Source organism: Pan paniscus, chromosome 1 (genome assembly GCF_029289425.2).
Source record: "Pan paniscus chromosome 1, NHGRI_mPanPan1-v2.0_pri, whole genome shotgun sequence".
Lineage (NCBI taxonomy): Eukaryota > Metazoa > Chordata > Mammalia > Primates > Hominidae > Pan > Pan paniscus.
In genome coordinates this window covers 79,744,855-79,759,970 of record NC_073249.2, presented here as the reverse complement: position 1 = coordinate 79,759,970, position 15,116 = coordinate 79,744,855, and the positions used below count along the sequence as shown (strand labels likewise).

The 15,116-nt window shown below is 35.7% G+C and overlaps 1 protein-coding gene across 4 annotated transcripts in view; it reads right to left on the bottom strand.

Moving 5' to 3' along the window:
* KIFAP3 (kinesin associated protein 3) overlaps positions 1 to 15,116 on the bottom strand; it is a 164,095-nt gene that overhangs the window by 81,131 nt on the left and 67,848 nt on the right. For all 4 annotated transcript variants that reach the window (XM_003824636.6, XM_008978294.4, XM_008978295.4 and 1 more), the window contains one exon: positions 14,074 to 14,236. In XM_003824636.6, the coding sequence (XP_003824684.1) occupies positions 14,074 to 14,236 (163 nt within the window). The remainder of the gene's footprint in view (positions 1 to 14,073; positions 14,237 to 15,116) is intronic.

Here is a 15,116-nt window from a genome sequence, read left to right as displayed (position 1 = left end):
TGACTAAAAATTAGACCTTTTGAAATTATTCACATAAAATTGTGAAACATGCCTGACGTGCTATTGAATTTAGGAGTCCCAATTTTCCTGTCATAACCAATAACATTAGTTTCTGCACAAGCCAGCCATGCAAACTGGCACAGACTTAAAACTCTTAAAGTTAGAAGAATCAAAATTTACACAGGTAGAACTCAGAATCAAAATTTAAATGATGGCTCAAACCTTCATACTAGTAGCTTTCAGTGCCATACATTTATCACTGACCAGGGTGGCTCTGCTGATTAAAAGATAACTTTAAGAAATATGTCAGAGCTATTAACTTTTTAGTTAATTTGCATAGGTTTATAAATTACATATGAAAATGCTTAACACAAGTTAAGTACACCAGATGAATATTCACTGACTCAATTTATAGCTATTATAATTATTCTAAGTATAGAAAAGCTTAGCAACATCTATTGGTAACACTACTAATTCCTCAGCTTTTAAGGATGAGAAACATTCTCATCTCTGCTTATAAATGAGCTAAGGAGGTATCCCAAGGAAGGGTAATTCTGTGATACTGGGTTCTAATTATATGGACTTCTGAATATGTTTAAAGAACAGTTTACTAACCTAGGATTAAGACTGCCATTTCATCTATTTGAACAGTGGTTCTCAAACTGTGGTGGTGAGCCAGGTTTTTTCATTTCTTCCCCTAACATTTTTATTAAAGTATAATAAAAATGAAATTAAACAAAAAATATATAAAATAGAAGATGCAAATTTTTATTGTTACATTCAGCAGACAAAATCTTATTCAGTCAAACTGCTGTATGTGTCTAAGTGCTTACTTTCAATTTTTAGACTTACTCATTATAGACCAGTAACAACCAATAACAAACAGACCAAGTATTGCTCTGTGGACCATACTTTGAGTATCACTGTATTAGAAGATTCCTGCCTTCAATTCACTGACACATGAGAAAGCTATAAAATATAAGTGAAATTAAGGGGTTATTTCAATGTTTAAAACAAACCCTCTATAACAAATCCTCCCGGCCGTGTGAGGTGTCAGTCCACCCCTACTGGGGGGTGCCTCCCAGTTAGGCTACTCGGGAGTCAGGGACCCACTTGAGGAGGCAGTCTGCCCATTCTCAGATCTCAAGCTGCCTGCTGGGAGAACCACTAATCTCTTCAAAGCTGTCAGACAGGGACATTTAAGTCTGCAGAGGTTACTGCTGCCTTTTGTCTGTTTGTGCCCTGCCCCCGGAGGTGGAGCCTACAGAGGCAGGCAGGCAGGCTTCCCTGAGCTGTGGTGGGCTCCGCCCAGTTCGAGCTTGATGGGACGTATCTCAAAATAATAAGAGCTATCTATGACAAACCCACAGCCAATATTATACTGAATGGACAAAAACTGGAAGCATTCCCTTTGAAAACTGGCACAAGACAGGGATGCCCTCTCTTACCACTCCACTTCAACGTAGTGTTGGAAGTTCTGGCCAGGGCAATCAGGCAGGAGAAGGAAATAAAGGGCATTCAATTAGGAAAAGAGGAAGTCAAATTGTCCCTGTTTGCAGACGACATGATTGTATATCTAGAAAACCCCATTGTCTCAGCCCCAAATCTCCTTAAGCTGATAAGCAACTTCAGCAAAGTCTCAGGATACAAAATCAATGTGCAAAAATCACAAGCATTCTTATACACCAACAACAGACAAACAGAGAGCCAAATCATGAGTGAACTCCCATTCACAATTGCTTCAAAGAGAATAAAATACCTAGGAATGCAATTTACAAGGGATGTGAAGGACCTCTTCAAGGAGAACTACAAACCACTGCTCAATGAAATAAAAGAGGATACAAACAAATGGAAGAACATTCCATGCTCATGGGTAGGAAGAATCAATATTGTGAAAATGGCCATACTGCCCAAGGTAATTTATAAATTCAATGCCATCCCCATCAAGCTACCAATGACTTTCTTCACAGAATTGGAAAAAACTACTTTAAAGTTCATATGGAACCAAAAAAGATCCCGCATTGCCAAGTCAATCCTAAGCCAAAAGAACAAAGCTGGAGGCATCATGCTACCTGACTTCAAACTATACTACAAGGCTACAGTAACCAAAACAGCATGGTACTGGTACCAAAACAGATATATAGACCAATGGAACAGAACAGAGCCCTCAGAAATAATGCTGCATATCTGCAACTATCTGATCTTTGACAAACCTGACAAAAACAAGCAATGGGGAAAGGATTCCCTATTTAATAAATGGTGCTGGGAAAACTCGTTAGCCATATGTAGAAAGCTGAAACTGGATCCCTTCCTTACACCTTATACAAAAATTAATTCAAGATGGATTAAAGACTTAAACGTTAGACCTAAAACCATAAAAACCCTAGAAGAAAACCTAGGCAATACCATTCAGGACATAGGCATGGGCAAGGACTTCATGTCTAAAACACCAAAAGCAATGGCAACAAAAGCCAAAATGGACAAATGGGGTCTAATTAAACTAAAGAGCTTCTGCACAGCAAAAGAAACTACCATCAGAGTGAACAGGCAACCTACAGAATGGGAGAAAATTTTCGCAACCTACTCATCTGACAAAGGGCTAATATCCAGAATCTACAATTAACTCAAACAAATTTACAAGAAAAAAACAAACAACCCCATCAAAAAGTGGGTGAAGGATATGAACAGACACTTCTCAGAAGAAGACATTTATGCAGCCAAAAAACACATGAAAAAATGCTCATCATCACTGGCCATCAGAGAAATGCAAATCAAAACCACAATGAGATACCATCTCACACCAGTTAGAATGGCGATCATTAAAAAGTCAGGAAACAACAGGTGCTGGAGAGGATGTGGAGAAATAGGAACACTTTACACTGTTGGTGGGACTGTAAACTAGTTCAACCATTGTGGAAGTCAGTGTGGTGATTCCTCAGGGATCTAGAACTTGAAATACCATTTGACCCAGCCATCCCATTACTGGGTATATACCCAAAGGATTATAAATCATGCTGCTATAAAGACACATGCACATGTATGTTTATTGCAGCACTATTCACAATAGCAAAGACTTGGAACCAACCCAGATGTCCAACAATGATAGACTGGATAAAGAAAATGTGGCACATATACACCATGGAATACTATGCAGCCATAAAAAATGATGAGTTCATGTCCTTTGTAGGGACATGGATGAAGCTGGAAACCATCATTCTCACCAAACTATCGCAAGGACAAAAAGCCAAACACTGCATGTTCTCACTCATAGGTGGGAATTGAACAATGAGAACACATGGACACAAGAAGGGGAACATCACACACCGGGAACTGTTGTGGGGTGGGGGGAGTGGGGAGGGATAGCATTAGGAGATATACCTAATGCTAAATGACGAGTTAATGAGTGCAGCACACCAACATGGCACATGTATACATATGTAACAAACCTGCACATTGTGCACATGTGCCCTAAAACTTAAAGTATAATAATAATAAAATTTTTTTAAAAAACCCTGTATACCCAGGTCTAGAAATACTCAAAACTGTGAAGAAAACTGTTTTCTGTGTCCCTGATCTCTCATTTGGCAACCATTAGCCCCCTCGAGTCTTTCCCTTCCTTTTCTCCCTCCTTATCATGACTAACATTTGTATACGACTTTCTAGTTATCAAGTAAATATATGTTTATTCTCTCATCTGATTCTCAGAACAAACCTATTTTATCAGAATAGGACCTATTTTATCCCCTAACTTTCTAAATAAGACGAAAGGTTCAGTGAAGATCAACTGACTTGCCTAAAGTCACTCAGGTAATAAAGGGCAAAGGGAAGACTCAAGCTCAGCTCCTTTGATGTTCCTTCCTTTCATGTGTTCCTTTCGTCCTTTCATGCATTCATCCCTCTAACCACCCACCAAATATTTATTGAGAACATACAACGTGCTAGACATTGTTCTAGGTATTAGGAGTAAAGAAGTGAAGTAAAGAAGTGCCATGCTAATGGTGGTTCAATATTCTTCATCTGCCTCTTCCTACACATTGGCTGAGACTGATGGAACTCCATATTGTCATAGAGCTCATGTTGTTGGGGCCTGGAGGGTGGATAGGGGAGGTGGGTGGTGCACACGTAGTAAACAAGATGATTACATGGAATTTATATTCAATGATGATTAAGTACTATGGGGTAGCAGCTATATTTTGAAGATAGAGCTGACTGGATTCCTAAGAGTTTGGATAAAGCACAGGACGGAAAGAGAAGGGCTGAGGATAACTCTGCCAGTTTTGGTCCAGTTAACTAAAAGATGAAGTTACCATTTACTGACATGAGAAAGACTGTGAAAATAGTAAATTGAGGTGAGGGTAGGGCAGAGATCAGGAGCTTAATTTTGAACCTCTTAAATCTCAGATGCTAATAAGGCATCCAAGTAGTAATATCTGGACCAACAAAATCAGGGAGGAGGCTGAGATTATTTCTATTGCTATTTAGGAGACATCAGTATAGGCAGAGTATTTAAATGGAATGAATGAAGTCAGCAAAGTAGTAAGCATAGATAAAGTCCAAGGACTAAGCCCTGGGGGCATTCTAATGCTTAGAAATTGTAAAGAAGAGGTGGAAGCAGAAAAGGAGACTGAGAAGGATTGGATATTTAGGAGAAAAGCTATTAAGAGTACTGAGTCCTGGAAAACCAATGGAAAAAGTTAAAGAAGGAGGGAACTGTAACAAATACTGCTCATAGGTTGAGTAATATGAGTACTAGGAATTGACCATTGGCTTTGGCAATGTGCAGGTCACTGGAACTTGACCAGAGTAGTGTGATGGGGTGTTTGTGTGGGAGGTGAAGGGTGGGAGTGACAGTTTGATTGGAAAAGATTCAGTAGTGTGTAAAACAATGAGGGGAGGGGACAGAAAGAGGAGAGAATAGAAGGAAGTGGGAAGAGGGAGACAGAGAGGGAGATGGGCAGATAGGGAAAGAGAAACAGAAAGAGATAAAGAATAGGGAGAGAGGGCATATTAATATATACGAAAGGGAAGAGGGAAAATGAAGACAGGAAATGAAGATAACTCTTTTGAGGAGAGTTGAAATGGGAAGAAAAGAAACAACATGGTAACTAGAAGGTAAAAGAAGTGACAGTGAAAAATAATCTTTTTTACAATTGCTACGAAGAGAATAAGACATCTAGGTATACAACTTAAAAGGGATGTGAAGGACCTCTTCAAGGAGAACTACAAACCACTGCTCAATGAAATAAGAGAGGGCACAAACAAATGGAAAAACATTCCACGCTCATGGATAGAAGAATCAATATTGTGAAAATGGCCATACTGCCCAAAGTAATTTATAGATTCAATGCTATCCCCATCAAGCTACCAATGACTTTCTTCACAGAATTAGAAAAAAACTACATTAAATTTCATATGGAACCAAAAAAGAGCCCATATAGCCAAGACAATCCTAAGCAAAAAGAACAAAGCTAGAGGCATCACACTACCTGACTTCAAACTATACTACAAGGCTACAGTAACCAAAACAGCATGGTACTGGTACCAAAACAGATATATAGACAAATGGAACAGAACAGAGGCCTCAGAAATAATGCCAAACATCTACAACCATCTGATGTTTGACAAACCTGACAAAAACATACAATGGGGAAAGGATTCCCTATTTAATAAATGGTGTTGGGAAAACTGGCTAGCCATATGCAGAAAACTACAACTGGACCCCTTCCTTACACCTTATACAAATATTAACTCAAGATGGATTAAAGACTTAAACGTAAGACCTAAAACCATAAAAACTCTAGAACAATACCTAGGCAATACCATTCAGGACATAGACATGGGCAAAGACTTTATGACTAAAACACCAAAAGCAATGGCAACAAAAGCCAAAATCGACAAACGAGATCTAATTAAACTAAAGAGCTTCTGTACAGCAAAAGAAACTATCATCAGAGTGAACAGGCAACCTACAGAATGGGAGAAAATTTTTGCAATCTATCCATCTGACAAAGGGTTAATATCCAGAATCTACAAGGAACTTCAACAAATTTACAAGAAAAAAACAAACAACCCCATCAAAAAGTGGGAGAAAGATATGAATAGACACTTCTCAAAAGGACATTTATGCAGCCAACAAACATATGAAAAAAAGCTCATCATCACTGGTCATTAGAGAAATGCAAATCAAAACCACAATGAGATATCATCTCATGCCAGTTAGAATGATGATCATTAAAAAGTCAGGAAACAACAGATGCTGGAGAGGACGTGGAGAAATAGGAACGCTTTTACACTGTTGGTGGAAGTGTAAATTAGTTCAACCATTGTGGAAGACAGTGTGGCGATTCCTCAAAGATCCAGAACCAGAAATAGCATTTGATCCAGCAATCCCATTACTGGGTATACCCAAAGGATTATAAATCATGCTAGTATAAAGACACATGCACACATATGTTTACTGCAGCACTATTCACAATAGCAAAGACATGGAACCAACCCAAATGCCCATCAATGATAGACTGGATAAAGAAAATGTGGCGCATATACAACATGGAATACTATGCAGCCATAAAAAAGGATGAGATCATGTCCTTTGCAGGGACATGGATGAAGCTGGAAACCATCATTCTCAGCAAACTAACACAGGAACAGAAAATCAAACACTGCATGTTCTCACTCATAAGTGGGAGGTGAACACTGAGAACATGGACATCACACACCAGGACCTGTCGGGTGGTGGGGGGAAGGGGCAGGAATAGCATTAGGAGAAATACCTAATGTAGATGATGGGTTGATGGGTGCAGCAAACCACCATGGCACGTGTATACCTATGTAACAAACCTGCACATTCTGCATATGTATCCCAGAACTTACACTATAATTAAAAAAACTTTAGTTAATATTTTAAAAGCTGACATAAAAATTTGGAACATTACCCAATTTAAAATGTACAATAATATCACGCACAACAGAAAAAAAAGTGTGAATAAACTCAAAAATTCAGAATTGTCCAAAAGAGTTCACCAGTGAAATGCCACTTTTATTATTATTATTATTATGTATGCACTCTGTAAAACACTGCCATCTGTCACTATGTGATGTTTAACTTTTATCCAAGAATGAAGGCCCTTCCAAAGAACACATTTCAATTGCGTATTTATGCTTGCTCTTGTGCTAAAACCATCCTCAAGCATATCAAACAATCCTCAGCTTATGAAATCTCTAAACCAAAGCAAATGAGAGGTGCAACAAAATATATGCATGATGCATCAGATAAAAAGCTAGGAAAATTTACCTTTTCAAGTTACTTTTGAAACACTATCAGTACATATTCTAGGGTACTGAAGAATACACTATGACAAGGAATTTCCTTGCCATCTTCCAACCCAGGATAGTCTGATGTAAGGAAGCACCCTTGAGACATATCAAGGTCAAATGGCTTAATAAGTTTTGACAAGGAAAAAATTTTTTTTGAAGATCTGATTCTTGGATAAGCCAAAAAAATCTTTAAACACTTTTAAAAACGTAACACTATAAAAATCCCCAAAAAGACTGCATCTAGCAATTAAGTAAAGCCAAGTCTTGTAGGTCCAATTCAATTTGCAGATAATCACATTTGCTGAAGCCAATGGCTATGATAGATCTCCCAGATGGTAGCATTAAGTTACTAGACATAAGAAACTATCTGTCAAAGTATAGGAATGATAGAACTGAAATGATTTATAACTGATACTGAACTAAGCAGAAATAAATTTAGTATCCTTATGAAATCTCAGGAAAATAACATTAAAAAATAAGAAATGAATAAATTTGGTAATATTTAAGAGAAGGAAAACAAAGGAATATTCATATGTAAGGTTTTCCATGGAACCAATTAAAATTTTAGATTTTCTGCACTCTTAGGGAAAGATCAAAACTACTCAAACAAATCAATTTCAGCATGAGATAGAAAATTTAAAATAATTATTTATAATATTCTTTACAAATCCCTTTTTGTGTCTCTGGTGTTAATAGAAAAAGCTAAAATCAAAATTCTTAAATGAAATGCTTTATGTGACAAAACAATATTAAAATAATTTTTGGTTCTATTGAATTACAGTTTCCCTTAGAGCCTTCCATGGAAAAAGGGCTGAGCTATAACACAATTTCTCCTTTGCCTTTAATTATTTAAATCACAAAACCTTAATTTTATATATTTTTTTCAGTTTGTTTTCCAAGTAAACTTTGAGTGAAGTTATTCAGTCATTAACACCAACCTCACAACAGCAGGGGTCGCAATGTACTAGTTAAATGTTTCAGGAAACTGAGAAGCAGATTAACTGTTCATATTGCATAGATTTATTAGAGCATGAAAGATTCACAACTCATTGTACTCTAGTGAAAATAATCTATCATTAAATATAAAAAAGATTTTTCTGTTGTGGGGGTCCCCAAATTATAATAAAGAAAATCTACTTAAAAGCTGATAGCATTTCTAGTTGAAACAGCATAAAAATCACTTATGCTAAGTTCTACCATATGCATTAGCTCCACAGAGAGGCTTCTACACCTCTTAAAAAATAAGTAATTTCTATATATGAATAGGTAATTCTTTAATTCAGTCAACTGTCAACTTGAACATGTATCAAACAGTGAGTTTATTTCTGAAGAAAAAAGCAAACTGACCATTCATGTCTACTGCATACTTTCAAATTCTTTTCTCCACAGTGAAGAAAATGTACCCCAAATACTTTAAATATTTGATTTACAGAAGGTTTCTGCCATTGAATTTCTTTAAATTTTAATTCCATGTAAATCACTCCACTTATTTGCCAAAAAATAATCTAAAATAATTTACATTGTCTACTATTTAACACATTAAAAATCAACTAAAAATAAAACTTAAAAAAATCCATCAGAAACAGTGATATTTCTGAAGGTTTGAAGGAAAACAAGTCTAACCACCTCCTCTAGTTCACTATCTTTCATCAAACCAACCAGGAAGATCAAATCAATGAGTAGCTAATAACTAGCATAAAAAAGGGAATACAGTAAAATACAAAGTGTCCATTGCAAATAGAAAAGGTAAATACTGTTTTGTGAACATTTTTGTTTAATTACATATATTAAACAAATGTTTAAATATATATCAAATATAATATGTAATATATAGACATATATTGACATGTGAATATACATGTATATAAACATATACACATTACATACACATGTGAGGGTTGGGCTACACTGTAAAATATATATTTAAAATAATATACTTTTTAACCTTAGGAAAAATATATCTTACTATGGATTGAGGTAAAAAATGTGTGAAAGTCAGTGCTCTAAATAAATTTTTGTTGTCCCTTTCAAATTCATGTCCTTTATAACACAGTTTCCTTACTATATCTTTTGTATAAGCATTGTAGCCAAAGACCACATATGTTAAATGTATCACTGAATTACTCAATTGAGAAGTTTAGCTTACTGTGTTAGGACTTAATGATTTAATTGTCTACACACGTAACATATATATTAACAAATGTAAAAATGACCATTCTAGTAATATCAGGAAATCAATTATACACTAAATGCAATTTCTTTGAACACAGCAGAGAGATACAATTAAGCAAAATCAGTTTCTTCAGAGTCAAAAGAAATGTTACAAGGTCCACACAATAAAACTCAAGAACATTACTAGGAATAGAACCCTTGGGGAACTCATTTGTAATTCATTTTTTAAAAAATATATAATTCAAATAAGTTCAGTTGTCAGTTTCCAAGACCGCAAGAGAATAGAAATAGATTATTATAGAAAAGAAAAATTGCTGCTATAGAAATGCTGCTGGTACAGAAGAAATGTGAAGTGACAGCCAAGGCCAGGGGACAAACAGAAAAATTGTATATAAAAATGAAAAATACATGGCGTTCTGGGGCCATTTAGCAAGGAGAAATCCTTGGGCATGGTAATAATATTTATGGCCCTGTATAATAAATTATCTTCAGACTTGCAAACTTTAATAAATGATAGTAAGAACAATAATAGCTACACACATTATAGCCTTTGAACCTAGGGACTCTGGCTCCAAATCCCATGCTTTTAACCACTACACTATACTGCTTCTCACTAAAATTTAAAATTACGTTCAAGATATTAAAGTAAATTTAAGAAAATACTTTAGAAAACAAAGATGTAATTGATTTTTAAAAGACCTTCTGCTATGAACTGAATGTCTATGTCCCCCCAAAATTCTTATGTTGAAACATAATCTTGAATGTGATAATATTTGGGGCTGTTGGCATGCTGCTAATACAGACATACCCAAGACGGGATAATTTATAAAGAAAAAAAGACTGGGGAGGCCTCACAATCATGACTGAAGGCAAATGAGGAGCAAAGTTACATCTTACATGGTGGCAGACAAGAAGAGCTTGTGTAGGGGAACTCCCATTTATAAAACCATCAGATCTGGTGAGACTTATTCACTACCATGAGAACACTATGCAGAAAATGCCCCTATGATTCAATTATCACCACCTGGCCCAGCCCTTGAAACGTGGGGATTATTACAATTCAAGGTGAGATTTGGGTGGGGACACAGCCAAACCATACAGTGCCTTTAGAAAAGACACCTCAAAGGCTCCATTTCCCCTTTTGCCATGTGAGGACATGGTGAGAAGACAGCTGTCTATGAACCGGGAAGCAGGCCATCCCCAGAGCCTGCATCTGTTGGCACCTTGATCTTGAACTTTACAGCTTCCAGAACTGTGAGTAATAAATTTCTGTTGTTTATAAGTCACCCAGTCTATTCCCTTATAGAAACCTGAACGACCTAAGATAACTGTGTATGAAATGATTAAACACCCTTAATAATATAAGCCTGGAGAACTTATCAAAAAAGATCCTTTCTAGATATCTAGTGTTTTGGGATTCTATGTATATTTCTTTTGACGATAATTTCACATATTTGTAATTTTGTAATATTGCATTATCTCATTTAACTTTTCCCTATTCATATATACTATTATTATCTACATACTGAAGATGAGAAAACTGACATATATATATATAATACATATATATATAATACATATATATAAAATACATATATATATATATAAAATACATATATATGTATATTTTAGGTAATTGCACAATACCACATAACCGGTATCTGATGAAGCCAATATTCAAGGGCATATAGCCTGGCTCCACAATCCTAGCTCTAATCAATGTGCTCTGGAATACCACAGTTGCCAGATGGACTACGTCCTGTAGGATTTGCTACGATGTGTCAGGACGTGATATTTAAGAGATTCTGGTAATCCGAAAACCCCAAAATAACTTTCAGGATCAATTTTCTTGCTCATCAATGTTCCAGTTCTACTCATTCCAAGCATTTGTCCACTCCCTTGAAGTTAGTCATGGCCATGTAACTTGCTTTTATCAACAGAATGTAAGCAATATGAATTTGTCACTTCAAAAGTGGAAGCCTTTAAGAAAAGCATGCAATTCTCCACATCCCTGTTCCGTCACACTTCTCTATTTCTGTTCCTGGTACTAGCATTCTAATAGTCATAGATTTTATGACATCTTTTTCTATCATCACCCACATCCAAACAGTAACTATAACATTCATTTCACCTATGATATATCCCTTCTGCCCTTTCCTTTTGCCTCATACTGGACATACTATGTCTTCTCTAAACGAAGTTTTCTTTACTTCTTGTCTTGCCTATTACAGCAGGCTATTGATCTCATCTTCAGACTCTAATGTGAGTCCATCAAATATAATACATCAGATTAATTTCCCTTGAGCAGATTTCTGATTATAACCTACCGAGCTCAAAAGTCTACAATGATTCCCACCATCAGTTTTAAGTATAAACTTCTTAGCAATGCTTTAAACTTCATAATACCACTTAAGAGCATAAATCCATTTTTCTAAATGTTATCTTTCACTTATTCTTAGTCATATTCTATGCTCAAGTTGAAATGGCAACTTATTGTTCCTCCTACTGGCCTAGCTCTAGCTATGCCTTAGGTAATGTTTATTGCTTTATCTGAATTACTTTCTATAGCCTCAACTCTTACTTTATAAACATCACCCTGTGAAAATGACAACTTTTTCAATATCCATTTCAAATGAAATCTTATCTATAAAGTATCAATATAGGAACATCCTCTTTTGAATCCCAATATATCCGTAGGTTGAAAAACATTTCTCTATAGTGCTTAGCGCTGTGTTTTGCCATGGTGGAGTATCAACATTTTACTGAAATAAATTGAAATGCATATTCAAGAGAGTAAATTTTTTTTAAAAAAATTACCTGGTTTGTCAACAAAAAGGTAACACTTACGAGAAACGTATTTGTACTCAGAGTAACATAAGTCAGCAACATTTATAGAATGTCTACTTCATAACAAATGATGATGATGTTGATTAGAAAAATAACAGTAGCCAATATTTACTAAGAAAATGTGTCAGGTACTTTGCAGGCAATTCTTCATTTGATCTTCAAAAACTCTAAGTTGAATATAGTTATTATCCTCATTTAAGAGATGAGGAAACTGAGTAACAAAGAGTTTGCATAACTTGCCCAAGGTCACATGGTTAGATGTAAACAGTCACAGTTCTAATAAAACAGTCTCACTCAAGAAACTGGGCTCCAAAAGAGATAAAACATTAATTTATACATTGGATATTATGTCTTATATCCCAAAATTTTCCACTTGTTAACAAATTATGAAGTGGGTATCACATGAGTGATTTCTTAAAAATCTCTTTTAAATCATACATTTTATCATATGTTACAAGGCAATTATTTAATAAAAGTACATGACTAGAAACTGAACAAACCAAATAGACTATGAATTCCTTCAGGCCAATGGCTGTAAATTGTTTATCTTCATACATTGAGAAGCAGACCTAACAGGTGACACATAATTATGTCAGATTTATAATAAGTGAAAGGTCACATGATTTAAATTCAAGACCAATCAACTTTACTCTTAAAGTTTTCCTTATTCCTCCTCAAATGTCTACATTGCTTTGGTTTTCCAAAACCAATTTTTGAAAGTGCTCCTTAATAGAGTAACTTCTAAAATGTATAATAACATTGTTGTGCAGTATTGAATATATGGAGAAAGCTGTGAAAACGAATGAAACTGCAGTACTGAAACAAAGGAACAAAGAGTTAAGACATAAGTAACAATTTACTTTCTGGTTAAGAAAGGCAATGGCATTGCAGGTAGAGGAAAAAAGCAGGTAAAACAGGTAGACAGGCACTTAGGCATAAAAGAGCTTATTTAGGAAACTGCAAGTGTTTCAATATGGTCATAGTGTAAAGTATATGCTGGGAACTGGCAGGAGCCCATAAAGATGGAAATTGAATAGATTGTAAAGAGATTTAATGCCCTACTAAGAAAGTTAGCATTATGTTGACTGCACAATGTTAACTCTTCAACTCACCTTGTCATAGACAGGTAACTTGCTGGCAGCTAAAACAAAATAACTTATAAACTGAATTCTCCAATACAGTACTTTCTAAGTCATGCTATACAAAATACCCTTTTTAGAGGCTGAGGTGGGAGGATCACTGGAGCCCAGGAGTTCAAGACCAGCCTGGGTGATATGGTGAGACTATCTCTATTAAAAAAAAAAAATACCCTTTTTAACTTAATAACAAAAAGTTTCCACAAATTAGCTCATTTTTAAGTAGTATTTTAAAACTATAGCAGAATATAAGAACTTAAATGATACCTGCGTTGTTTTTTTTAAGAAAAATCCTGAAGATAAAATATTTTTTTCCTTCTTGCTTCCTTATTTTTCCTTGCATCATTACTTTCATTTTGGCTTAGTATGGATAAATGAAGTCAAAGGGTTAAAAGTTGCTATTTTATTTCATTCCATAGCACCACGGAAATCCTGGTACAGGTCATTTTTTACTTACTCTGCTTATTTTTATTATTTAGTTTCCACTCAAAGAATATAGACAGAATGCTTTTTGTTCAGGAGGCTTTTCAACACAGAGCTCAATTTTCCAGTGATGTTGGAAATTCCAGACAACACTGTCATTAATTTCTAAAAAGCATACCTAGGAGTGCAGTGAGCTTGGGAAGCAGTCCAACTTGTACCATCTTATTCCTCAGTCCTGTGTCAAAGGATAGGTTTAGTAAAAGTCGGAGGGTGATATTCAGCAGGTCTTCATGCTCACAAGGTATCATTTTCACCAGTTTTTCAACAATATCCATTTCCACCTAAGTAAAATAATAATACAAATACAGTGAAGTTCTGTTGCAAAATAGGACAAAAAGAATATAATTATTTTTTCTTTGTTTTTACCCTAATGTATATCTGTTTTATAATTATATGTTAATCTTATACTCCATTTCATTATGTAAACTTTCCTGAAATCAAACTTTTGAGGAGAAAATACATATGCCACACCATCCCCTCCTTCCCTCATTTAATTGCATCAACTGGAAGACAAATTACATTTGATCCTTCAAAACACTTTGCATTATTGAACACCACCTACTAAGTACCAGGCCCTATGCAAAGAAGATCTCATCTTGGCCTTCAAGGATTCCTCAGTATAAAAGAAGATGAGGCTGGGCACGGTGGCTCACGCCTGTAATCCCAACATTTTGGGAGGCCGAGGCGGGCAGATCACAAGGTCAAGAGATTGAGGCCATCCTGGCCAGCATGGTGAAACCCCATCTCGACTAAAAATACAAAAATTAGCTGGCTGTGGTGGCATGCACCTGTAGTCCCAGCTACTTGGGAGGCTAAGGCAGGAGAATGACCTGAACCCGGGAGACAGAGGTTGCAGTGAGCCGAGATCATGCCACTGCACTCCAGCCTGGTGGCAGAGAGAGACTGTGTCTCAAAAAAAAAAAAAAAAAAAAATAGAGTAGACAAATTGAATAATGAAAATACAATGTGATAAAAACTGAATGAATACAATGCTCTGAAAACAGCATGGAGAGAACTACTAACCCACCTGGAAGAACAGAAGACTTCAAATTAGGAATAAAGTAAAAAAAAAAATGACTAAGAATTTGTTCTCTGGTTCAGAAAGGCAATGGCAATACAAGTTGAGGAAAAAGCCAGTGGATCGGCATTTAGGAATGAAAG